General features: G+C 43.8%; 1 protein-coding gene across 6 annotated transcripts in view; it reads left to right on the top strand.

The window, feature by feature from the left end:
* Positions 1–26,466, top strand: part of DIP2C (disco interacting protein 2 homolog C) — a 292,197-nt gene that overhangs the window by 176,365 nt on the left and 89,366 nt on the right. For 4 of the 6 annotated variants that reach the window (XM_077936761.1, XM_028750165.2, XM_077936760.1 and 1 more), the window contains exons 3-6: positions 2,568–2,741; positions 7,558–7,668; positions 18,706–18,831; positions 20,553–20,762. In XM_077936761.1, coding sequence (XP_077792887.1) covers positions 2,568–2,741; positions 7,558–7,668; positions 18,706–18,831; positions 20,553–20,762 — 621 coding nt within the window. The remainder of the gene's footprint in view (positions 1–2,567; positions 2,742–7,557; positions 7,669–18,705; positions 18,832–20,552; positions 20,763–26,466) is intronic. The other 2 variants (XM_077936762.1, XM_028750168.2) reach the window with 1 other exon arrangement.

Genomic DNA, 26,466 nt, shown 5'->3' with positions numbered 1-26,466 from the left:
ATAGATATATAGCTATGTAAACACAATATCCAGTTCCCATGTTACAGAGTGGCAGAACATGTAGCCTTGCTACAGTCTTGTTGCAATGGAGTCATTGTGGTGGAATTTCCAATATTTTTAAACACCCCATCATTTAAAGGTTCTTTTCCCTTTGGCAATTTCTCCTTGGTTCATGATATGTTGAGACATGAGGGGAGACTTGGCAACCCCCCAGCTTTTTTCCACTTGCTGTGGCTGTGGCACCACAGGGCATTCTCTTCAGGTCAGGCTTTGAATCCACAGGGCGCTAAGACAGAGTGGTTACTATCCTTAAGTTGTAGCTACGCAATAGCAGGTCTTCCAGGCAGGGAGCCCAAGTTCAAGTTGAATGTGTTGGCTGACTGAAACAGGGTCAGACTCATGCCTGCTTCTCACCTGAGGTGGTGAAACTTAGTACTGCGGATGGGGGTTGATATAATGAAATGTAGCTCCAATCCAAATCAAATCAAAACTCTCCACATAGAAAACAGGGCTAGTTTGAGCTAGAACTCTTCTCCTTGATTTCTAGTTTTTAATGTAGAATATATTTTGGGGACGCGGGTGGCACTGTGGGTAAAAGCCTCAGCACCTAGGGCTTGCCGATCGAAAGGTCGGCGGTTCGAATCCCCGCGGCGGGGTGCGCTCCCGTTGTTCAGTCCCAGTGCCTGCCAACTTAGCAGTTCGAAAGCACCCCTGGGTGCAAGTAGATAAATAGGGACCACTTACTAGCGGGAAGGTAAACGGCGTTTCCGTGTGCGGCTCTGGCTCGCCAGAGTAGCTTTGTCACGCTGGCCACGTGACCCGGAAGTGTCTGCGGACAGCGCTGGCCCCCGGCCTCTTAAGTGAGATGGGCACACAACCCTAGAGTCTGTCAAGACTGGCCCGTACAGGCAGGGGTACCTTTACCTTTACTTATATTTTGTTTAGAGAGGAGAAATTAATTATGTGGACACCACACCTCCTTAAAAAAAGAAAATAAAAGCTAGCACACCAGGAATAGGGAGCCTCTGATTCTTCAGATGTTGTTGGACTCCAACTCTCCTCAACTCGACTTTTGATTTGGTTGGCAGGGGCTGATAGAAGTTGTACTCCAACATCTGGAGGCCACAGGTTTACTATCTCTGCACTACATGGAGTAGACAAAGTCCAGTGCCTGTTTCTCATTATCTTGTTGCGTTAGGGCTTCTTCTTCAGTATAATGTAGAAATTAAAGTTAGCAATTAAATTTAAGTGGAAATAATCAAGCCTTTCCTCCTTGTTCTCTTGATCCTGCAGGTATAAACTTGGAAATAATACTGAAAAGTTTTGTACATAAGTGCACACAGATGTATAATCAGAACTGTATATGTTGTCCAGTGTTGAGAGAAAAGAAATCTGTGCCAAGATAATAGAAATTGTACACTAGGAAAACTCAGTTATACCACTTATTTATATTATTCAATTTATGCAAACATAATTTTGTCTTCTTTCCATAGTTCATCCTGCCATTTTAAACACTCTGCATAATTTAATTTGCTTTTGCCAGTCATGGGAACAGATAAGGAACTGTAATGAAGGGTATTAAATCTCTGCTCCCAGCCCCTGGAAAACTTGTTCCATCACTGCTCTGTCTTTTGAGAGCAACACTATTAACACACTTTAATACATATATACGTAGCCAGAAAGGCTATAAACTTTTTCTTTATAAAACAAGGTTATAAGGATGCTGTTGAAGCAAATGTTCACTCTTTTGTGGAAATGTGAAAAGGACAGAGGGTACCCATGTTGCAGTATGTTGTTTTTATTGTGCCAACAAGATGAACATACGTTAAAGTTACAGCCTGTTTTTTCTTAAGTCAGAAGTTCTTTAATGTGTTTGTAGTATTGTTCGTTCCTATATATGTGTCTCCAGTCCTTTCCAGACAAAATTGGTGTTTTCATACGATGGGAGACTCGCTTTACCCTCGATTCATAAGAATGGGCAATTGTCACCCCCACCCCACGACAAATTGTCATTAAATGCAAGTGGAGTTGCAGAATGGTTGGAGCCACGGTCTGCGGCCTGTTTTAATCATTCATTTGTTCGCCATAATCCCTTGGGAAATGAAAGCATTGATAACATTGGGTATTTGACCTCGCATTTCAGAGAGAGACTTTTTTGTTTATCTTTAAAATGATGTGGCTGCATTTACCACATAGATTTTTTTTTGGGGGGGGGGGGACGGGAAGGTTGGGGTAAGATGTTTTCCCCCTTTGGTGCAAATGTGCCCACCAGACTGACAGTAAAACCACAAGGCAGTTCCCCACTGTCCCAGCATCCAGTCCTCTTTCTGCTGCTGCTTTGCTGACGTTACAAACACCAATGTTGGCAGAGTGGGAAATTGATTCTGTGGCTCCGTACTGTAGTGTTTGTATGTGCCTGGGGTGTGTACACGTGTGTGTGTGTGCCCGCGCGTGGGCTTGCGTGTTGCACACATTTCACTGCATGGGGGCGGAAGCTCCACCCGTTGCTGTAACAAATGTAAAAAAACTAAAACGTGACTTAATTAGTTTTTTTCAACTTGTTACAGCGGCGAATGGAGCTGCTGCGGTTCGGTGTAGACTACAGCACAATGAAGGGGCCACGAGAAGGACGCTGCGCACTAGCAACATTGGGGTCTGTGACATCCGGGAAGCAGCAGCTAGAGAGCGCACGGCCCCACACAACACAGCGGCAAACCGACCTCTCTTTTACTTTCGCTTTGGTGAGCACAAAAAATATATGCATATCTTTTTATATATCTGTGTGTGTGTGTGTTTTTAACAAGCCTATTAAGAAAGGTATTATTTCATCTGATTATTTTTTTAAGGGCTTTGGGATATATATTTGATGTGGCTAGTTGAAGAGGTCAAATAATAAAAGGGCACCCTTGATGTCCCAGAACTGTAACACACACCGCCTGTTTCCTTACAAGAAGCACATGTCTCTGGTGCAGATCACATGCGGACCCAATATACAAAAGAGCATGATCTGCAGTTGCTATTTGCTGGACCACAAGAACACCCGCATTTCTGCTTCTGTTGCTGAGTGGTGAAAATGAAGAGTTTTATTTGTGCATGACATCACAAAGCCCTTTCTCAAAGACAGCTGCTCAACACAACTTCTGACCCAAGAACTGGCTTGGCGGGGAGGGGAGAGGAATTAAGATGCAGGAAGACATGAATGTCTATATGATGGGTTTGCTATTCCTCCATTCTCAGATCCTTTGGGATCGGCAGCACCCCATGACACACACCGCCCCCCCCAACGTGGCAATAAAATGAATCCTTCCTCAACACGACACACTGTCATGTGCCCTCTCCCTGTCCCATCTCATGCCAAAACAGCTGCTCAAACAGTTCGCTGTCTGAATTTTACATTTGCTGGCAACTTTTGGGGGGGCTGTTTAGATCCCCAACTTCCTTCCCCTGTCGTCCAGCATTTGATGGTATTTTCAACGTAGAACATACCACCGCAAACAGCTGTAGGCGCTGACTGTTTCATTGCGTTCTTGTTGGAAGGTGTCGAGGACAATAAAGCCTTTGTCTTAAGACCTGAAGAATTATAACTTCCTTATAATTCAGTGATGAGTCAAGGATGTGTCCCCCACCTCCCTTTTTTTAACAAGGTGGGATGCTTATAGTAAAGCTATACAGCTCTCTTTTTGATGAACCAGTGGCTAAGACTCAGGCATGTGAACCCAAAGGCCACTTTGCCTTGAATTCACTAGGTCGCGTTAGGCAAGCATTATCAATGCCAGCGTTGTCTTTGAGGTTGCTTTTAGATGGACAAAGGGGAACAAAATTAGAGAGCATTCAGGATAGGACTCCTTTTGCATTGTCTCACTCTGGACACAATACAAAGTGCAAAGCTAAATATGTGCATTTATTTATGTATACAGTATGTTCATTTTAGTCATTTTGATCCTATTTTAAAAGTACACCCCCCCCGGCATTTAAATACCAAGCAAGCACAGCTCAGTTTGCTCAGATTAACAGAGCTTCAAGATGCACCATCTCCTGTCCTCACTGAGAGAGCCGGCTTTGCTCCTTCTTAGATTTGCTCCCACCATGGTGAGATCTATGGAAAACAGACCAGGAGAGGATCCAGTGAGATATCATTGCATGACTTTGCAGAATGTAGTCCTCTGTGGGGGGGAATGAAAGTCCTCAAATGCCTGCTAGGCTTTCTCTTTCCTCCATGTAAACATAGCCTGACATGCAGGGCCTCGTGTACAGATCATATCAGGTGGAAGCCCTCTGTGTCCATAGGTTGCCCTTACATTCCATGTATCGCCTGGCCCTGTAAATAAGAATATATTGCTTTTGTAAACCTCATCCATGTAATTTAGCAGGTTGCAGCGTTCGCAGTGCCAGGCAGGTGAGCGATGCCTCCCTCAACACTGCCTTGTTGTTGACAGCAACACTCCACTGACTTCTTGGCATTTAATATTCTGCAGCGGTTTTGTGTCTCTGTCTGCATCCTGAAGGCTTCATGTTTTTGTGCTCTGTATTACCCTGGGCGGAGAAATTTAGACTTCTTCTTTTTTTCTTTCTTCCTTGCGTTGGCTCTGACTTGCCCTGCTGAGTGCCTAATAGCAGTTTGCATTCCAATTCCATTGTTTGAAGGAAAAATCAGGGACAAGCCATGAAGCGATATTTATATCTCCTATTTGGGGGGGGAGGGGGGGAGGCAGGAATGTAGAAAGGAGCTTTTGAATCCAGCGTCCTATTTTGACCTTTACTAACGGCAGCAAATTGAATTAGACATTTCCCATTTTAGTGCTATAAGCTAGAGAAATGTTTGTGTGTGGACACTCTTTTGAAAAACCAAAAACCTGACCACTAAAAGAAAAGCACACAGGAAGAAGAACCTATTCCAACAAGAGTGAAAATGTTTATCACACTAATTTTTGTAGATGCAGTTTTACAGGAATGTCGGCATGCAAAGGAGAAAGGTTTGCCGGCAATTTTGTTTGGTACTACTGACAGCATATATAGTTAAAGCTATAGTTAAAGCTATGGCTTTCCCAGTAGTGGTGTATGGAAGTGAGAGCTGGATCATAAAGAAGGCTGATCGCCGAAGAATTGATTCTTTTGAATTATGGTGCTGGATGAGACTCTTGAGAGTCCCGTGGACTGCAAGAAGATCAAACCTATCCATTCTTAAGGAAATCAGCCCTGAGTGCTCACTGGAAGGACAGATCCTGAAGCTGAGACTCCAATATTTTGGCCACCTCATGAGAAGAGAAGACTCCCTGGAAAACACCCTGATGTTGGGAAAGATGGAGGGCACAAGGAGAAGGGGATGACAGAGGACGAGATGGTTGGATAGTGTTCTCGAAGCTACCAGCATGAGTTTGACCAAACTGTGGGAGGCAGTGGAAGACAGGAGTGCCTGGTGTGCTCTGGTCCATGGAGTCACGAAGAGTCGGACACGACTAAACGACTAAACAACAACAGCAACTGACAGCACCTCTAGTATTTCACAGTTGAAAATAGGGACACATTCAGAGGAGGAGAGATGCTGGGTCAATGAGGCAGAACTGTGAGCCCCTGGTTACAAGTCCACCACATAGAAAGCTGCTTTATACTGTCAGACTGTTGGGTCCATATAGTTCAGTAATGTCTACATTGACTGGTAGTGGCTCCAGGTTTCATCCGTAGAGATGCCAGGGAGTGAACCTAAGTCCTTCTGCATGCAAGGCAGGTATTCTACCACTGAGTATGTTCCTTCCTACCAGTGTATAATATTTAAATATGCATAGTATGCCGTATGCCTTTAAGCAGAAGGACTAACACCCCCTTTACTTATAAATCATATATGCATATATGCACAGCAAGTAGTAAGTTTTCAGCAATTCACAATAGGTTGGGGTGTAGCACTCAGGCGGTATACTTTGGTGTGCAACTGAGGTATTAGAAGTGTCCCTTTTTTCACCACGGCCGGCATGGACTACCTACATTTCAATAACCGGAGTTGCTTTTTTTGTCCCCTGTGGTTCATATCGCCATAGTATCTAATTTGTCGACCGAAAATAGAGCTGTCGCCTGCTCCTAGCACAGCCACATGATGCTGTTTGGAAAGAGCTGCTCAGCTGATTATTTCAATTAGCTAGTATTTATTTTTAACTCTTTGCCAGGGTGTTGTGCATCCCACGTGTTTTGTACCCTTCCTTTCCCTGCTTACTACGACACATGCCCTTAATGTTGTCTCTCCTCGAATGCCGCTGTGCAAGACATCAAATATTCTGGATGAAGACTCTTTGTAGATCCTGCATACAGAACCGTCTTACATCAACGAATGGGAGGCAGTAACATCTGGAGATAGCAGATGGGGGTCGCTGAGCTAAAGAGCTGGGGAGTTCTTGTTTTGGAATAGCTCGCTGATGATGTCTCCATGCACTGGTGACTGCATAGCGAGTTCCATAGCTCACTTTCTTGAGGCATCTGGATTTGTTTCATTTGACACCCAATCCTGTGGAAATTTACTGCTACTGCAGCCCAAGACAATCTCACACCAGCAGTAGGAAAATGCATTATACCAAGTCAGACTATTCATTTATCTATCTCTGGGACATCCAACAGGTTGCACTCCAGATGTTGTTAGACTACAGTTTCCATCACCCATGAGCCTTTGCCATGCTGGCTGAGGTTGGTGGGTGTCCAATAACTTCTGGAGGTCACTACAGTGGCTACCCCTCATATAGCCCAGTTTTGGCAGTAGCTTCCCAATGACTCTTGCGCCACCACAGGTAGCTTGCAAGCTCATTGGTCTGTTTGGCACATAAGACTTTATATATTGTATTGAGATTTTCAGTTAATCTGCATGTGTTGCGCCAGTCTATGTTAGGGTCCTCAGTTCTCTTGAGGGTTGCACCTCGCAACGGCTGTTCTCCCATTCTGATCTTGCCAGGTTCCTTCTCTATCCAACATCTGTTACAAACAAAAGCCTTACTTTAGGGATGACGCCCAAATAGTTTCAGTCTCCTGAGTTATTGTATCATCTTGGGTGTTTGGTCTCAATACTGCAATTTACTCTGGCACTTGGAACAATTTACATTGCACTTGAACCTTTGCACAAACAGGTTGCACATGCACTCTTTATATTTTTTGGGGGGGTCCCTCTAGCATAATTCTCCCTGCGTCATAAGTCAGATCTCTGCCTGTGAATACTGTACACCAGATAAAATATGACCTCCAGAGTTAAAAGTTGGGATATGATCGTTCTTCCTCAATGTATAACTGTTGTAAACTGCTATGATTTTTTTTAAAAAATGGGTAGTGGTATATAATTATTTTTATAAATAAGAATAAACAACTGCAGCTGATCGAAGTAGATGAATTTCAGATTCTGCATCCATGAACCTAAATCCTAGTACTGAAAACATCAAGTATCAATAGTATTATAAAATAATAATAACATAATAGTTCTTTGTCTGATTTGCACAATCCTTATCGCTGGGCAGGCTGTTAAGAAAAATAAAAGTGTACATAATGCAACAAAGTCTAATTTCCCCCCTCTTCCTCCCCCAAATGCAGGCGTGGATCAGGCACTGCCACAAGAACGCCGAACTCCCGTTACCCCTTCCTCCTCCTCTCGATACCACCGACGCAGGTCCTCAGGGTCACGTGATGAGCGCTATCGGTCAGGTATGTGGAAAAACTACAGCAGTGACAGGCTGAGAAAGAGCCTCTCTGCTTAAATAAATTGGCATCATATTAACCATGTTAATATTTAACCACTGCTGGGGGGGGGGGAGAATAAGTGCATACATATTTTTCTTCCCATTTTATTTGCACCCCAAATCCAAAGATTCCCAGATTACATCATTGCATAGCACATAAGCAGAAAGAAGCCTTTTTCATGATATTGTTGCTGTTGCATGCATAGAACTATCAGTCTCTGTCAAGTATGTAGACATTCTTCTTTCCCACCTAATTGGTAATTTTTTATCTTGTGATGCCAAGCCTTAACCTGGAACCTTTTGCACACAGAGCATGTAGAACCATAGAACCATGGAAGGGACTGTGGAGGTCTTCCCATCCAGGGTGGGCTTCCAACTTGCTGGATCTACTTTGTTTTTCCAAAGTCCTATCCAAGTTCTAAGGGACGCGGGTGGCGCTGTGGGTTAAACCACTGAGCCTCTTGGGCTTGCCAATCAGAAGGTCGGCGGTTCGAATCCCCGCGGCGGGGTGAGCTCCCGTTGCTCGGTCCCTGCTCCTGCCAACCTAGCAGTTTGAAAGCACATCAAAGTGCAAGTAGATAAATAGGTACCACTCCGGCGGGAAGGTAAACGGCGTTTCTGTGCACTGCTCTGGTTCGCCAGAAGCGGCTTAGTCATGCTGGCCACATGACCCGGAAGCTGTATGCCTCCTCCCTCGGCCAATAAAGCGAGATGCATGCTGCAACCCCAGAGTCGGTCACGACTGGACCTAATGGTCAGGGATCCCTTTACCTTTTTACCAAAGTTCTACCAATCAAACCAAGTGCAAAAGACATACAGTTAGAATTAAAGACCAGGGTCTTCTGAACCCATTATAAGCTGATGATTTTTTCTCTCCAGTATGAGATCTGAACTGAGGTTTGGTTTGCCTTTCTTCACTTAAGCTGCCTCATTTAAGGAGGAAAGAGTTTTTCTGTTGCTATAGTTAAGCGATGGGTAGGTAGCGCCAATCTACCACAGATCACCCGGAAATCTACCAGTAGATCCTAATCTGTCTCTTACCCTGCTCCCCACTGCCCAGATCTAATCTAACCCACCCCCTGCATAATGTAGCAAAGTCTTGCACAGAGTTAGAATTCCCTTCCTTATCTTAAAGGTAAAGGTACCCCTGCCCGTACGGGCCAGTCTTGACAGACTCTAGGGTTCTACGCCCATCTCACTCAAGAGGCCGGGGGCCAGTGCTGTCCGAAGACACTTCCGGGTCACGTGGCTAGCGTGACATCGCTGCTCTGGCGAGCCAGAGCCGCACACGGAAACGCCGTTTACCTTCCCGCTAGTAAGCGGTCCCTATTTATCTACTTGCACCCGGGAGTGCTTTCGAACTGCTAGGTTGGCAGGCGCTGGGACCGAATGACGGGAGCGCACCTCGCCGCGGGGATTCGAACCACCGACCTTTCGATCGGCAAGCCCTAGGCACTGAGGCTTTTACCCACAGCGCCACCCGCGTCCCTTTTCTTCCTTATCTTAGGGAGGAGTAAATTTGATGAAACATTGCTTCTGATGTTTGGGCAGCACATCCCATCTTGGCTGAAAGGGTACAGATTTAACAGGGACAGCAGAGAGACGGGAGGCTGGGGACTAGTAGAGCCTGATACTCCTACATGCAGCAATTCGCTGGCAGACTCCCACTTTCTGCCAGTGAGCATTGTTAGGCACGGGTAGAGGATCTTGTGACAGTGTCATTAGGTGGCAGAGCACCAGGCTTGCTACTTCAGTTCTGTGTAGGTGCAGAGCTGCTATGTAGATAACAATGCAGCTCTGAGTGGATGACATCAGTGGCCTGTGCTGAAATATCAGACCCAGAGCCTTTGCTGCTGCCTTGTGACACCCACAAGCAAGAGTTCCAAGGGCTGTTTCCCACGCTCACTGGCTCCTTGCAGCAAAAGCTGGTAGTTCGTTATCAAAGCGCAACACAAGCTGCTGCTTCGTACATAGGAAGACAGAGTTGGCTTGCACGATCTTAATCGTATTTGCTCAGAAATAAAACCCCACTGATTCCTATAGACGTTGCTCTCTAGCAAGTCTTCTTCGAGTTGTAGCCTGGAACTCTGAAGCTGGGGAGAAAATGTCAAGAGATTGTTGGCGCTCTTTTAGCTCAAAAGAGGATATTTCTACTTTGTGACTTCCGATGGCACTTGTGTACGTTCTTTCCACAGATTCAAGCTCTGGTTCCTTCAGTTTTTTTGCCAATTGACAAAAGAGGGACCTAGAACTCCACTGACCACAGAACCTGCAGCCTTTATAGTCTTCTCAGAAGTTGGTCGCATTGGGTTCAGTGAGGCTTATGCCCACGTGAGTGGGTGTATGCTTGCAGCCCTGCAAGCATATACCCACTTATAAGGTATAGGGGGAGTAAGCCCCACTAAACTCAGTGTGCCGATACATATAGGATTGCACTGCTACTCTTTGTCACAAAAGTAAGCAAAATATAGTGTTGCCAACTAACCAGAAGTAACAGCCTGGTTCTGTTCCTGTGTCTTTTACAGCAGCTTATTCTGTAAAAATCAGTAGGTGGAGCTTTTCTTGGGAAGGAGATAAATTGATCTCTGCAGTTCAAGCCATAGTCACAGACCACAGGGTGGTAAACATGTGGCAGCCCAGGCAAAGGAATGCATGGCATAGCAGCATGTCTCCCCAGAAAGGAAGAACCAGTAACCACATCCAAAATAAATGACTGTACCCTGGGTGGGCCCCCTTTTCTCAGGGATTGATTGTTAGTGGCATCAGCATATCAATTTCCATGGCACTGCCAGCCACCTCAATACTTGATAACAGTAGGCTAATGACCCTGAAGACACAAGAGGGTACAAATCCTATAATTCAGCTGCTTTGATCGTAGCACATTAACTGCTTTATCACCTGTCACTACCAATTAGCACGTGTCATTATCCTGTTGCTAATAGACACTTGGCACCAAAATTAATTATATAGTCATAATACCTAAAATCTGAGCATTCCCAGCAATTCTCACTAAGCGCATCCGCGATTTCTCTAGCAAGCAATGACAGCGGGCCAAGTAAGGTTTCACTTAACCCATAACAATCAAATATGTATTGGATTCTTACTTATATTTGGAGGTTGAATTTGCCTAAATTCATCATTAATGAATAATAAATATTAGTATTATCGTCACCTACAAAGATGAAGCTATCACCATTTATAGGTTGTTTGGACATTCTGTCTTGTAAGTTTTATCGAAGTCAGTAGCCAGAATCCAGATGGTTAGCATGGGATGCCTAGCCAGTCTTTGGTGAGATAGAGATAGAGATGATAGAGATAGAGATGATAGAGATAGAGATGATAGAGATAGAGATACAGTGGTACCCCGCAAGACGAACGCCTCGCGAGACGAAAAACTCGCAAAACGAAAGGTTTTTTCGTTTTCGAGTTGCCTCGCAAGACGAATTTCCCTATGGGCTTGCTTCGCAAAACGAAGCTTGCCCCGGGGACAGCGGGTCTTCTCTTTTGAAGCAAGGGGCGGCGGGGAGATCGCTTCTCCCGGTGCTCTGAAGCGGGGTGGGGGGGGCGGGAACACCTGCCCCAGCCGCCGGGCTTCGTAGCGCTGCTGCGAAGCCGGGCGGGGGGCGGGAACACCTGCCCCAGCCGCCGGGCTTCGTAGCGCTGCTGCGAAGCCGGGCGGGGGGGGGGGCGGGAACACCTTCTGAAGGCGGGCGGGGGGCGAAAGTCTTTGTCCCCCCTGCCTGCCTTCCCAGGGGCTTTTAAATCGCCCCGGACAGCAGAGAAGTCCTCCGCTGTCCCGGGGCGATTTTAAAATGCCGCCCGCCAGCATTTTAAGATCGCCCGGACAGCGGAGAAGTCCTCCGCTGTCCCAGGGTTTTTTAAAATGCTGGGGGTGGGAAGAAAAGGCCTTGTCCCCCCCCCCCAGCCTTCAGAAGAGGTCCGGGGACAGTCTGTCCCCGGACCTGGTCTGAAGGCGGTTTCCCTAGGAATGCATTAATTGATTTTCAATGCATTCCTATGGGAAACCGTGCATCGCAAGACGAAAAAACCGCAAGACAAAGAGACTTGCGGAACGAATTAATTTTGTCTTGCGAGGCACCACTGTAGAGATAGACACACACACACACACACACACACACACACACACTGGCCATTGAGCATGCTCAGTCTTCAATTAGGCTGTTTTTTATCTTCCCCCTTCTCTTTAACATCTTCTGCATTTCTGCAAACCTTGGGGTTCCCCCAAGCTCTGATCACCCTCCAAAAAAACCCTCTTTGTGGACTGTACTCTCCTTGTTACATAAGGATTTAGCACTCGGGGGAATGAGTTCTCTATAAGTAATATAGGATATTAAAATAGCTATAAAGCACTTCCGGATATAGGGAGGTGGTTGCATGATCCTCTGCCAGTGTGCTGTTTCTCTCTCCAGATAATGTATTTGGGAACAGAATTGAATGTTAGGCTTCTCCATGGGAAAAAAAAATCAGGCTCTTGCCAGCTGTCAAACTGGGGAACACCCAAACAATATCTGCCTTCTTTGAAAGCTGAATATCCATAGCAGAAATAAAGCAGACATCACACAGGGGGAGAAAGGGGCTGCAAGCCTTAATCAAAAGAGCAATCGGCTAAGGGTGCAACCCTGCTACCTGTGTGAGGAGAGCAGGGTGCAGACTCCAGCTCTGCTGAGAGTACAGTAATGATAGGTATTGCCATGACAACATGAGACCCTTCCCATGTCTCATAGGGCATGGTGTGTGTGTGTGTGTGTGTGTGTGTGTGTGTGTAAACCTTCCCAAGCGCATAGGATAGCTGTGGTCTGTGGGGCCTCCCCATTTGGCCCATGCCACACCACCCTGCCCTGTGGGGTAATTAAACTGGGGGGGGGGGGAGGCCTCCCACTTTTGGCTAATCATCTTGGTAGTGGGGAGGGAAGGAGTTAACCCTCTCCTTCCTGCGTGCTGCCATTTCTGTAAACATCTTGCCCCTGGAGCAATTAGCATTGAGAACTTTTCAGTCCTAATTGCTGTGGGGAGGGGGGCAGGGAATGAATGAATGAATGTGACAAAGTGTGTCTAGGTCTGTAAATGTATATGTCAGTGTGTATGAGAGAGGAAGCGGATGGCCCCCCAAAAAGTCATCCGCAATGGAATGCAGGCCTCGGGCTACCTAGCGAGCCATATATTTATGCTTCTTAGGCCCCAGCATAAGTGGGACCTGCAGGTGGGATCTGCAGGCCAAGTCCTTGCCTCCCTGCTGGTCCGTGACTGTGAGCAATGTGGAAGAAGGGACTTCACTGTTTAGCCCTCACTGTACAGCTGCTATCTCTGGGGTGGGTTGAGGGAAGGAGTAAGCCAGACCATCTTTCACCTGTGTGTGGGCCTTTTATCCCCTATTCTCCATTAATGGCGCATCAGATCGCACACTAGTAATGTAGTTGATGGGGACTACAGTGGTGCCTTGCAAGACGAAATTAATTCATTCCGCGAGTTTTGTCGTCTTGCGATTTTTTTCGTCTTGCGAAGCACGGTGTCGGGAAAGTTTTGGAAAAGCTTCAAAAACCACCAAAGTCTTTAAAAACCTCAAAAAGGGCTACCACACCGCGTGCTATGAGTTGCTCCTCGAAGTCAAGTCGCAACTGTATTAACGGTGTTAAGAAAAAGGAAACAAACTTGCAAGATGTTTCCGTCTTGCGAAGCAAGCCCATAGGGAAAATCGTCTTGCGAAGCAGCTCAAAAAACAAAAAACCCTTTCGTCTAGCGAGTTTTTTGTCTTGCGAGGCATTCGTCTTGCGAGGTACCACTGTAGTTTTAAGTACCACTCATGATCGATGTGGGTTAAGGAAACACTTGCTTGTCTCTCCACCCCCCATTTTAATTCTGGTGTGTTTCTGTAGTAAGGGAAAGAGGAAGAAATATTGCAGGCAGCCTTTCAATCAGACAGCGACTAAATTGTAAATTAACACACGCATCCTCAATATCTCAGGAAAAAGAGAATCAATATAGAGGGTTTTTGGTAATGCGCAAAGTGGTCTGCGTTTAATTGGTTAAAAGACAGGTGGTTAATCAACTAAAAATTGGGGCTTGCAGACCTAGAAATAAGCCAACAGTACTGAGGAGAAGGATTTCCGCGTCGAAAAGGTAAAATGAGATGAATATCTTTCTCTAGTCTGGTCTTTAAGCAGAAACAGGATACACATGTATCACAGATAATTCAGTGAAATGCATAGGGTTGAACTTGATGTCTTTAGAAGTCCCACATTTGGTTTGCACCAGATTAATCAGTATGAATTTACACTTTTTAGCTAAAGCAGTAAAAGAATAGGAGACCCAAGCAATATGATGAATAGGCTCGTTCCCTTGCAGTCACACGGCAGGCTTCATAAGGAGGTTGAAAGAATCTTGGCCTACTAACATGGAAACTTTAAATATTTACTAGGTAACACTTGATTGTACTGAGAAAGGCATGCAGTGCTGTGAGCCAAGGTGGAAGTAATAAATCACCTACAGGCTATAGTGCATTAGGGTTTTTTTCTGTCTCTCTAGAACTGTGCTGAAATTACCAAGATATGGAAGTCTTTTCTGTAAAGGGGAAAGCCTTGTTTATTGTATGCAATAAGAGACAGGAAGACTCGTTCCATGCTTAAAGAGAGCAAGTTCAGTTTCCTCTGGATCTAGGAAGTTGCAGAACCTGCAAGGAGTCATTAAGTTATAAAGCTATCTATGCTTTTGAGGCAGTTATATTTTCTTTTGTGAAGTAGAGGAGTTGTTAGGTTTGGAAACTAACTTTGCTGCCACTGCAGGTGGTTTGGGGAAGGGGTGCAGATGGATGAACTAGGAAGCAAACAGGCAGGTGGCAATGTGACTGCCTTATTAACCACTGCAGAGATCTTCATTGCAATCCAGTGTCTGCACTGCAAGATGATATGATTTGATATGAGAGAATTAGAAGAGAATTTACACACCACCCTTTTTGCAAAACATCAAACTATTGCAGGTGATATGGACCTCATCCTTGAATGGACTTCTGTTTTGGTAGAACATGAGGAGACACATTTCCTGTATTCTCTGCAGAATACTACCCTCCTTTGTTGTCAGAAGTTCTGGTCGCCATAAGCTCACTTCATAATCTCTCCATGCGTTTGGCAGTGTGCCTGTGGCCAAAGCCAACCACGTAGTGAAATTTTGGTAACATAAATGATGGTGTGAAGCTGCCCCAACGAGCAAGAACGTTAAATAAAATGGGAAATGTTTTTGTGTTGGACAGAATTAAAAATAACTAGACATTTACAGAGACAGACCCAGTGTTTCAACTCATATCTGCTGCACTCATATGGATAGAAGTGGGAGTCTGGTTTAAGGAGCTGGAGGAACTGAATCTTCTCTGTTCCTGTATAGCCCATACCTGGGTTCCATTAGCAAGTGAGGCTGCCATTCATGGGTGAAGGGGCTAATTAGTGGAGGCAGGGAAGAGATTTTTCCACACACCCACGCTCCCTTTTTGGCTCTTGAAATCTGACCCCCACCCTGCATTCTACATGAATGCATAGAATCTGACCTCAAGGACAGAGAGAGCCCTGAACGTCAACTAGGGAGATCTCACTTAAACCTCTGCACAGCCATTAAGCCTTCTGGACGATCTTGAGGTGCTCACTATTACTCAGGTGATCCACCTTGTTGTGAGGATAAAACTGTGCAAAGCATTGGCTTAATAGTAGTAGTAGTAGTAGTAGTAGTAGTAATAGTAGTAGTAGCCACATCTACTTTATCCCTAACTTTTACTATTTATTATCAGGCCACCTAGAATAAATGCTTGACAGTTTGAGTAATGAATCTTGCGCAGACATCCTCAGCGCAAGTCAAGCAATTAGCCTTCCCAATCTTGTCACTTCATTTTGCACTGTTTATATTGATTCTCTAAGAATAGCAAGAAGCACAAATTGAATCCAGTGTATGAGCCAACCAACCAAGAAGGGAAAGGAGATCAAAGGAGGGGAAACGGAAGGGTAATATCTGCTAGCATACAGCAGAGTGGTTATGTTTTATTTAGCGGATCATATTTTTCTATTCTGGCTTTTCTTAAGAAGCGAGAGGAGCAGGCAGGAGAAGCAGAGAAACCCCCACAAAAGAATAGCAACCCTATTTTTAAAAAATATAAAGGAACATGGGGGGGGGGGCACCTGAAAAGCGGCTGTACTGTGTTCAAACTGAGCAACAGAGAAAATACAGTTTGAACTATAGCAGCAGATATAAAACAACAGTTTATACGCCAAAGGTTTGTCTTCAAAGGAATGCCCTGAAATCCTTTTTAAAAGTTAATAAGGACATACATTGGATAAAATGAGCAGATACATTATTATCTGCCTGTTCAATAGGCCATTGTAGGCCATGGGTCTAAGCATATTTACTAGGAATTAATTAAAATTTTATTTGACTTCCCAATAAACAAGTGTTTGGGTTAGATGTTGGTGGTGCAGAGTGCTTTGCTGATAAAAAAATAAAATTTCTGAATTCTTCCACAGAACAGTACCGGTGTGGTAGAGTATTAACACCCTGATTTAACCTATGTGGAATTGAAATTAAATGCTAGATCTATATCCCCCCCCTGCCCCCGTGGACAGTTCTCTGTTTGAAGGTGTGTTCTCTCTCGCTCTCGCTCTCTTTTTAATGTGTTGTCCAGTCCAAATTGTTAGCAATGTTTCAAGTCTCAGAGTGAGGGGAAACTCTCCTTTCCCTGTTTTTTAGGACCCTGAGACTGAGCAAGTTCCACTTTTGTATATTAGAAGATGGCATGGCTTATTTTCAATTAAGTAAATACACGATAAGAAAAACTATATGTGGAAGTGTACTTTAAGTAGTCTGGAAACTTGGCATTAATGGTCTTGAGCTCTTTTTCTGAGAGCATAAACCGTTAAAGCCAAGATTTTATATTACTTGAATTCTAAGTATTGCGGCTTCTGTTTTGTGGCGTTTCCTAACTTGGGCTGGTTCACTGAATTTCAGACAAGCTTCTCGACAGTTAAGTACAGTTGCTTTCAGTTGATCTTATTTCCAAGTAATGTGTTCAGCATCCTGGCTTTTATAAGCTCACCCTCACTATATTTATTCAGAAACACTTTTGTTTTGTTTTCATTGGGGCTATTTCCTCAGTAAACTTAGTATCCTTATCATTGTTGCATTACACTAGAAATATACTTTCATACCCTCCATCAGTGAAGATGGTTCAAAATTTATCCTTTAAACAACAAACAAGATACAAGTACTTTTCTTAATCCATCTTTATGTGTCAAAAAAATAATAATCCGTGTCTGTTTTTCCTTATTCTGTTCATTTTCCTGCCCACTTGTTATCTCTCAGCAAAAGCAACTTGTCTTCAAAGAGAGCTTGTCTGTCTGAAACATGACTATAATCTTAAAGGCTATTTCACAAATGCATTCTACTCGCTGTGATCTAATTTTGAGCCTTTATTAGCTAATACAACTATAGAAGTGTTCTGTACTTATGGCATAAAAGCCAACACAGGCTTCAGAATTGGATCATTTAGATGCTTTCCAACCAGTCTCCCTTTTATTTCTCGAAAGATGTATAGGCTAGACCCAGATACAGTCATACTTTGAGTAGATCCATTGAAATCAGTGGGTCTTAAGTCAGTCATCACTAACTTTCAGTGGGCCGCTAAGTACAATTATATCTTTATCCAATCCCATGAATTTTATGAAGCAATTCAATAAGGCAAAATATATTTCTAAGATCAGCAAGTGATGGGGTTCTCTGATATCCTTGGGCTGTTTCTAGTACAAAATGCATTAAGTCTGAAATGCAATGTTTCATCTGATTAGTCTTGCTTTGTTTCCAGATAAGTTCCAAGTTGGATGGCAGACTAACTTAAACTTTCCAGATTGGGGTTGAAGTGCTCACACCCCCTGTTTTTCTCCCTGGCAGTGCAGCTGTGCTTTAACAGCTGCATGACAGGCAGAAATTCAGAATGGAAGACAAGCTTATAGCGGGGAAAACTGACTTGTGAATTTGCCAGAAGAAAGAGGAGCAGCCCTTATAAAGGAACATCACTTCTTTGAGCTCTAATAGAGTAGAGTTTGAATATTTGTTGAGACAGTAATCCAATTTAGTAATCCAATCCTATATAGTGGAGGTGGCTTACCTGCAGTTCTCCAGATGTTGCTGGACTACAACTCCCATCATCCCTGACCATTCACCATGCTGGCTGAGGCTCATGGGAAATGGAGTCCAAAAGCATTTGTCGCCCCAAAGTTTCCTCATCCCTTCTATATAGTGATGCTTTGTAGGCAAATATGTTGAGAATGACTATGCATTTGCTGATCAAACTGTCTTTCTTTCTTAGATTTGTATACTGCTTTAGATTACAAAAAGTGACTTCAGAATAGTTTACAATACACTAAAAACAATAAAACAGTTAAAAAACCCAGTCCAAATAATAGCAAAAACTAATGAAGAACCACCAAATGAAGCTAGCAGCCAACTAGCAACCAGAGAGAGACATCAAACTGAAAAGGTTATAATCAGCGTGTAAAACATGTTCTTTGCACTGTAGCTCTCAGCTTCTTCCAGACAATAAACCATTCTTGTTTATTGTTTCACAGAGAGTGTGTTTAGTATTATTGTAACACATTTTAGCATTAGCACTAATACATGCCTTCCTGCTTTATTTCTCTGAGAACCCCTACAAAATTGGGTTTCTCCTCATCTTCCTCCTGATTATTACTGTTATTTCCTTTATGAAGATGTGAGGCATCTTGAAGCAATATACAATGCAGTAAAGCATATATAAACAATTACAAATGTAAAAACAGTTTAAAAATGTGTACATAATTTAAAAAAAAACAGCTGAAAAACAAATACACATGAAGCAATGTTTTGAAGGGTGCATAAGTATGTCTCTGACTAAGGAATTTACACGGTCAAAGTTGCCTGTGTTTGTGACCTCTCCTGCTGGCATTCCAAACTGATATTTAGGTTTTCATTCCAGATGTTCATACAGAAGCAGTCCAGGCAGCTCTTGCAAAACATAAAGAAAGGAAGATGGCAGTGCCTATGCCATCCAAGCGACGTTCATTGGTGGTGCAAACATCGATGGACGCCTACACACCTCCAGGTAAGAGACTAACACAACATCCATAAACGTGAAATTTTAAAGCTTTTTTTTTAAAAAAAGCAGTTTGCTAATCCCAAGTTAGCATTAATTTAATATGATAGTATCACAATTGGATGCATTTAAAAAGTAGGGTTGTGGGACAGCCTCAGATCGGCAGTAGTTCCGGCCCCACTTAGAAACAGTGTGATAGGGTCATGTTTATTTGTAAATAGGTAGTTTTGTGATGAATGGGACTAACTTCCAAGTATGTTTGTATAAGATTGGAGCTGGACAATATCTGGTTTTCAACATCGCAATATATTGCCAGCTTTGCAGAGGCACTGACTGGCCTCACGGTTTTTCCCACATTGTGATATTTGCATGGCAAGCGCGCACACACCATGATTCGCAATGTATTGCCAGGTCAAAAATTATGAAACCGATATCATGATAAGGACTTGGTTTTGGATTATATATTACCCAGCCCTAAAATGCAATAGAGTGCCAGGTCAAAAACGAGATGGACTTCAGACTGGTTTTGGACAATATATCGATAACTGGAGCCCAAATCAGCCTGCCTTTTTGTGCACGTCTGAACAGCCCCACCTATTAAGATGCACAGATGGGGCACTGCTTTGAATCCCACTTCCATGGGAAATCATTTCAAAGAAGGGCCTCTTCTGTTGTGGTGCACAGGGCCCACAGGACAACAACGGATCGTGTTTTTGGCATAAGTCAAAAATGTCCTTGGGACGCGGGTGGCGCTGTGGGTTAAACCAGAGCCTAGGATTTGCCGATCAGAAGGTTGACGGTTCGAATCCCCACGACGGGGTGAGCTCCCGTTGCTCAGTCCCTGCTCCTGCCAACCTAGCAGTTCAAAAGCACGCCACTGCGAGTAGATAAATAGGTACTGCCGTGGCAGGAAGGTAAATAGTGTTTCCATGCACTGCTCTAGTTTGCCAGAAGCGGCTTAGTCATGCTGGCCACATGACCTGGAAGCTGTATGCCGGCTCCCTCGGCCAATAAAGCAAGATGAGTGCCACAACCCCAGAGTCGGCCACGACTGGACCTAATGGTCAGGGGTCTCTTTACCTTTACCTTTAGTAAAATGTCCTTGTAGCCAAGAAGTTGAATGAACATAAATCTCACTGAATTCATTGGGATTTAACTGCAGCCAGGTCTGTGGGCATAGGTCTGGATCTTCATTCTGCCAAGCCTTCAGCGCCTGAGCACCAGACTAATTTGCACAGTTTTTGCATTTAAACTGGGCTGAAATGATAACTTTTTAGTTGAAAGGGGAGGCTTTAAGGGTGCAGTTCCCTCCCAAACATTGCCTTTCTTGCTTCTGTTACCCCTCTCCAATTCTACTTTGGCCAGCCTTGTGCCCTCTCCCCTCCTCCCCCCCCCCGCCGGCCAAAAAAATATGACTACTTTTGAAGGTAAAGTGTACTTCTTGGGTAGAGAAACACTTGTGCTTCAGATGACTAAAAGGGTAAACATTGCCTTATTTTGACAGATCTTCCTCTTTGTCAATTCTGCAGTATTCATCGTCTTCTAACAAAACACATAGTGAAACGTGTTGCATGAAACTCTGACTATGTTCAATTCAACTGTCTATATTACTGCTTTCAATTTGCTCACTTTTTTGGGGGGGGGAAACCACTGTGCCTCGGACTGTGCCACTTTGTCTCCATGTTCATTGTCTTCCCGTTAAAGCTTTTGTCACCTTTTTGCAATCTTAGATACCTCATCTGGTTCAGAAGACGAAGGCTCTGTACAGGGCGATTCACAGGGAACTCCAACGTCAAGCCAAGGGAGTATAAATATGGAACACTGGATCAGCCAAGCCATCCATGGCTCTACCACATCTACAACATCTTCATCTTCAACGCAAAGTGGCGGCAGCGGTGCTGCACATAGGCTAGCTGATGTAATGGCGCAAACGCATATAGGTGTGTTTACTTCCTGTTTTATCTCTCTTTCCTTTCCCCCTGCGCATACAGTATATGTCCTTTGGACCTCAGAATGCCCTGCATTTCTTTGAAAGGTTTTCTACCATTTATTGAAACAAGTGAAAGTCATTTTGTGTATGTTTCCCATCAGCTCTTCTGTTGTTGTTTTCTTTTAAAAAAAGAAAATCCTCTGGTAGTGTTAATTGGATGATAGACTTTCAGAATTCAGAGAATGAGTGAGATAATAACTTTCTTAGGACCAAGGAAGGTTTACCATGGTGTTTGTATGCTTTTGGATTGCACAGAACACTTCCTCATGCTGGATATTCAAGGGTGAACATGGGAATATATATCTCTCTCTTTCTGACCAAGCACATGGTATTAAGTATCTGTGAGCTGGCTGATGTTTTAGTCAAGATTGTAATGGAGAATGTTTGGGGGGGAAACGTGGCAGGATTTCTTTTTATGTTCTTAAATTCTGTTCACATGGCTAGTGTGTCGAATGACCATGCATAGAAGGGGCAGAATGGGATCTGGGTGGCAGGTCCTGCTCCACCATCTGCATGGTAAGGTGTGTTCACATGAATGGGTCATACAAAAATACAAGCTCTTTGCTTGCAGTTGGGGCCCCTGGAAATGCAGGTTTTGTGTTGACGTGGAGAATCCTGTATCTGTAGGGTCTGTTCAAATAACCAAATGATGGGGGCAAGATGTGCCAGTGGCTATCCTACTCTGCCCTCTTGCGTGAGATTTGTACATGGGTGATCATCTGAGTGGAGCTAGACCTACAAATCAGCACCTAGTTCATTGAAGGCAAGTGTCATCAATGCCCATGAGATTTACTTGTAAGTAAACATTCCAGCCTAATCCTAAACACGTTTACATGGAAGTAAATCTCACTTTTTTCTATAGGATTTACTCTTTAGGTAATAAGGGGGGAGATGTCAGTGACGGTCTCTGAGGGTGGAAGACTATTGCAACCTAATGCAATTTATTATTGATGATTTGTGTTTGGTTCTATTCATTTGAATTTGGTCCTATGCATTTCTGTGATTTACTTAAAATATGGCTTACTCTTAAGCCATTACAGCTTTAACTGGCCTAGAATTTTGCCTTGTATTGAGGCTTCACTAAGAAGCGATGGGGTGGTTCTGAAAATATGAAAGCTTTCTCAGTGACCTTTTTTTGTTTTTAGCCTTTTTAACTAGGATATGAGAAAAAGAAGACAAGGCGACAAGGCCCTTACGGCTTCCATAAGTGTGTAAAAAAGAGGATTTTGGCAGGTGTAGCTTGCCATAATGAAATCCCCTCTTCTACACAGCTATTAAAGCTGCAGAAGCCCCCTCCTCTTTTATTTTCATTATAAGAGAGGTGAAAGTTAATTTAGGCACGGAAGGTACAGAGTTAGTATGAACCGAAATGGATATTTCAGTGTTTTGAGTGCGACATCTTGAACTTCTGTTCCTTCTCTTTTTCCTGGGAAGTCCGGAAGACTCTTCCCCCTACTTTGGTCATCAAGCAGTTCAGCTACTTTGATACCTACATTTGGCCCTTGTAAAACGTAAACCGAACATTACATAGCATAGAGACAGTTGAAGTACATGTTCTGTGAAAGAGAAGAGGGGCACGAAATGTTCTCTCCCTGCTCCTTAATTCTAGAGAGTGAAACCAAGACTAATAATAATTTAAGATGCAATCCTAAAGCCTCTCACCTGGGTATAAGCTCCAGTGAATTCAGTATGACATGGTTAGGCTTGCAAGTAGCCTTTCTAGAAGTAGTCTAGGAAAACCTGAATTAGCTAATGCCATGCCTGAGGACTGAAATAAGGAGCTGGAAACAAACCAACAAAAGACATTTTGGATTTTCCTAATTTGAAGTGTTTCCTTTTGCAACCTTTTTTAAAGTCCTTAATTGTATTGGACAATTGGCAAATGTCCTTATTGGGCTGCAATCCTATGCACATTTTCCTGTGAGTATGCCCCATTGAGCACAATGGGATTTACCTTTAAGTGGGTATGTATAGGATTGCCCTATTAATCTCTCTATAATATTAATCTTGTTCTACTTCACAACTTTCCCCCATTCTTAAGTGAATGCTGCAATCCTTCGATGTGCCTCTCAACTTGAAGCTCATCTCTGCTCTCCAGAATATTTTTCAGGAGCCTCTTAGGTTCTCTACAGGTGATTGTCCCTATTTGGAATTCCTCTGTGACTTCCTCTCGGAATACAGGAGGAAGTTATGACGAATTAAATTTCATCCCATTTCTGAAAGGTTGCATTAGTCACAATGTCTGAATGTTGCATTTAAATATATCTTTATAAAAATAATGTGGCATGTTGTTAATTTTAGACTTGGCGCAGTAACTCTTGCTATTTCTTTTCTTGTATATGTTTTTTGGTGTTGGGGGAAAAATGTTATTCTCAAGAGTTATTCTGATGCCTGAATTCATAGTTCCCCAGAGTGTAGAGACCCTAGAAAGTTGGGTAGTGGGTCAAATTCTGAACTCCTTTGCACCCTGAATGAAGAGCACTGGTTGTGATTAGAACCTACACACATTACATGTGTGAATGCAGGTCCTTCTGATGCAATGAGGAAGGGGGGAGATAGCACAGGCTGGGTTCATGTACAGGTACATAGCTGTCAACTTTCAGATTTGAAAATAAGGGATCAGCAGCCTCACCTGTCCTGGGGACAGTCTACAGGATATCCGGGATAGCAGCAGGAAGCAGCGGGAAACGGCGCTGGAATAAGGGAATTTCCCGCAAAAAAAGGGAAGGTTGACAGCTTTGTACAGGTGCCATTCAAGGCAGGTGTGCGCACACATGACAAAGTGCACATAAGCCTAATATAGGTTCTTCCAACCGACCCTTTCTGCCAGGAGACTGTGTGAGCCAACTGGGAGCCTATAGATTTTTAAATGCATTTACTAAGAATATTTAGACGCTGGGTTTTTTAAGCCCATAAATGGATAGAAGCAAACAAGTGGTTGATAAAGTGAATACAAAACCCAGTAGGGCCAGAAAAACCGTACCTGACTCCTTATGGGTCTGCCGAATCAAGTAACTTCCAGAGAACAGTGGCCACAACCAAGAAAGGCCTCTCGTGTGTTTCTGCCAATTGTTTTAGAAACGTAGGAAGCTCCCTTGGATTGAGTCAGTCCATTGTCCCAGCTAGCTCAGTCCTGTCTTCATCAGTAGTGGGTGAACCTCAAACTTGCAGGATCTACTTTGCTTTTCCCCATGCACAAATTAAGGTGAGCGCATGGCAAATGTGTCCAGGAAACAAGATATTTATTCCCTGTCCCACAATTCCACCCACTCCATACTTGGAATTATAGAATTGTAGAGTTGGAAGGGACCCCAGAGGGTCATCTAGTCCAACCCCCCGCAATGTAGGAATCTCAACTAAAGCATCCATGACAGATGGCCGTTCAGTCTGTGCTTAAAAAAACCACTTAGATGAAGCAGAGGCCACCACCACCTGAGGGAGTCTGTTCCACTGTCGAACCGTTCTTACTGTCAGAAAGTTCTTCCTGATGTTTAGTCGGAATCTCCTTTCTTGTAGCTTGGATCCATTGGTTCAAGTCCTACCCTCCAAAGAAACTTGCTCCATCTTCCATGTGACAACCCTTTAGAGATCTGAAGATGGCTTTTCTCCCCAGTTTGGGTGACTGCTCAGGCTTTCAGTCTTCATTGTGGAGATTTCTCCAGACAGCAAGCATAACACACAATGGGCTTGTCATGTGAATCACGCTTTCACTGGCTGAATGCATAGACTGATCCTAATGGCACTTTGTATAAAGGTGTCAAGTCACTAGTTCCCTTTAAAAAACAACAACCCCAGACTGTGAAAGGAATCCGAGGACCAGATTGGTACCAGACACGTCTGTAGTTTTGACTTGAAGTTCAATTCCAGCTTCTTAATTAGATGGGAGACAGGTGCTCAGAGCGACCTCTCTCTTCATGATGGGAATGCAAGACGGGTCTCCTTAAATGCTTGTTAGCAGGTAGTGAATGGGAGTAAGCTGCTTTCAAGTTTCTCTCCCAGAGCAGAGAAATTGTACAAGCCTACATTTTTTATTTCATTTTTTGAAAAATGGAATAGAAAGTCTGACTTTAATAGGTCCAATGGTAGTTCTTTCTCTTATTATAAAGAAGAGAGATTCCTGCGGACTGTGTTCCTGCCCACAAGGTAGGATTTTAAAGAAAAGCAGTCCAGTAATCGGAGTGCTTCATTCATGCCCTAAAAATAGGACAGCACACTGGGGCAATCTCCCCTTCCCAGCACCGATACTCAGAAATAACAATGTACTTTTGATGACGCCGAAATACAAATTCCCATGTTTCCCTTTGGAAAACACCCTCTGTAAATTACTCTGACTGTGGGAGACATGGTATTATGACAAACTGCTGCATTCTGAAAGTGCTAATTGTGACAAATAGGAATTTTTCAAAGGCAGCACTCAATACCTCTGGCTGTGAAGAATGGAAAAACTCCATTCTGAACTCAGTAGGGATCAAGGTCCAAGGTGAAATCTTTACCCTCTTGTTCAGATGCTAAAGAACCCCCAAGGAAGAGCATTGAGCGGGTATGGGGGACCATAACAGGAAATATAACTGGGTTTCAAAGTAACCGCAAACTTGCCCAAGGGTTGTCCAGAACTTTTATGCAGTGCTATTTATTTGAATTGTGGTTTGTTGACTTACGCAGGTGTCCATAAATGCAGCAGGCATAAATTGTCGTTGCAATTGGAAATGAAGGGTGCACCCTAGACAAAAACTGATTCTGCCTGGCTCTTTTGGGGCAGAGAGACTGGACAATCCAGTGCATAGCTACTCAGAAGTCAGCCCCACTGAATTCAATGAGACTTGCTGTCAGGAAAATGCGCATTGCTTTATAGCTTTAGAATAGCCCTCTAACACATGTGAAGAGGCCAAGTGTAAAGAAAATGGCGGCAGGAGGCCCATGTTTATCCCTGCCCCTGTCACATGGCTCATTTTGCTCCCCACCATTGCCATGTTGGACACGACTTCCGAAGCAGGAAGCCTGCATGATTAAGAAGCCTAAATGGCCAGGATTCTAAACCACATATTTAGGCTCCCTAGGTAGAGCAAGCACCCTGCTTCAGAGGTTATGCCCAGCACAGTAATGATGTGGGTAGGAGTAGCTGCACACCTATGGGGACAGAGCTCAATGTGAGGAACTGCAGCAAGTAATGGCCTGATGAGGTCTGATGTTAACCCTCATTGATAATCACAGAAGAAGAGTCCTGCTGAGACCTTGGCTTATCTTGTCCAGCATCTTGTTCTCAAAGCAGCTGGCCATATGGCTAGGCCATATGGGAAATCTGTAAGCAGGGCATGAGTGCAACAGCACTCTCCTCGATTGTGCTTCTCAGTAACTGATAGCCAGAAACATCCTTCTTCTGAAACTGAAGGTATTGACATTGAAGACAAGCGTGCATGTCTTTTTTGTGTGAACCTTTGGGACTGTTATTCTTGGGACCTTGTGTGCTAAGTCCATCTCATTCATGCTCAAGTACTGTTTTAACTTTGCTGAAGCATCCTCAGGATGGTCCCACATTTTCTTACATTGACAGCAGGTTCTTATGCCTCCATGCACCACAATTAAATTGAGGGGAACTGCTTCTAGGTAATTACTAGAGCTCAGTTCTGTTTGACCAATATTACATCCTCCATGTA

This window comes from Podarcis muralis, chromosome 12, assembly GCF_964188315.1.
Source record: "Podarcis muralis chromosome 12, rPodMur119.hap1.1, whole genome shotgun sequence".
In the NCBI taxonomy this organism is placed as follows: Eukaryota; Metazoa; Chordata; class Lepidosauria; order Squamata; family Lacertidae; genus Podarcis; species Podarcis muralis.
This window is presented reverse-complemented; position numbering and strand designations above follow the sequence as displayed.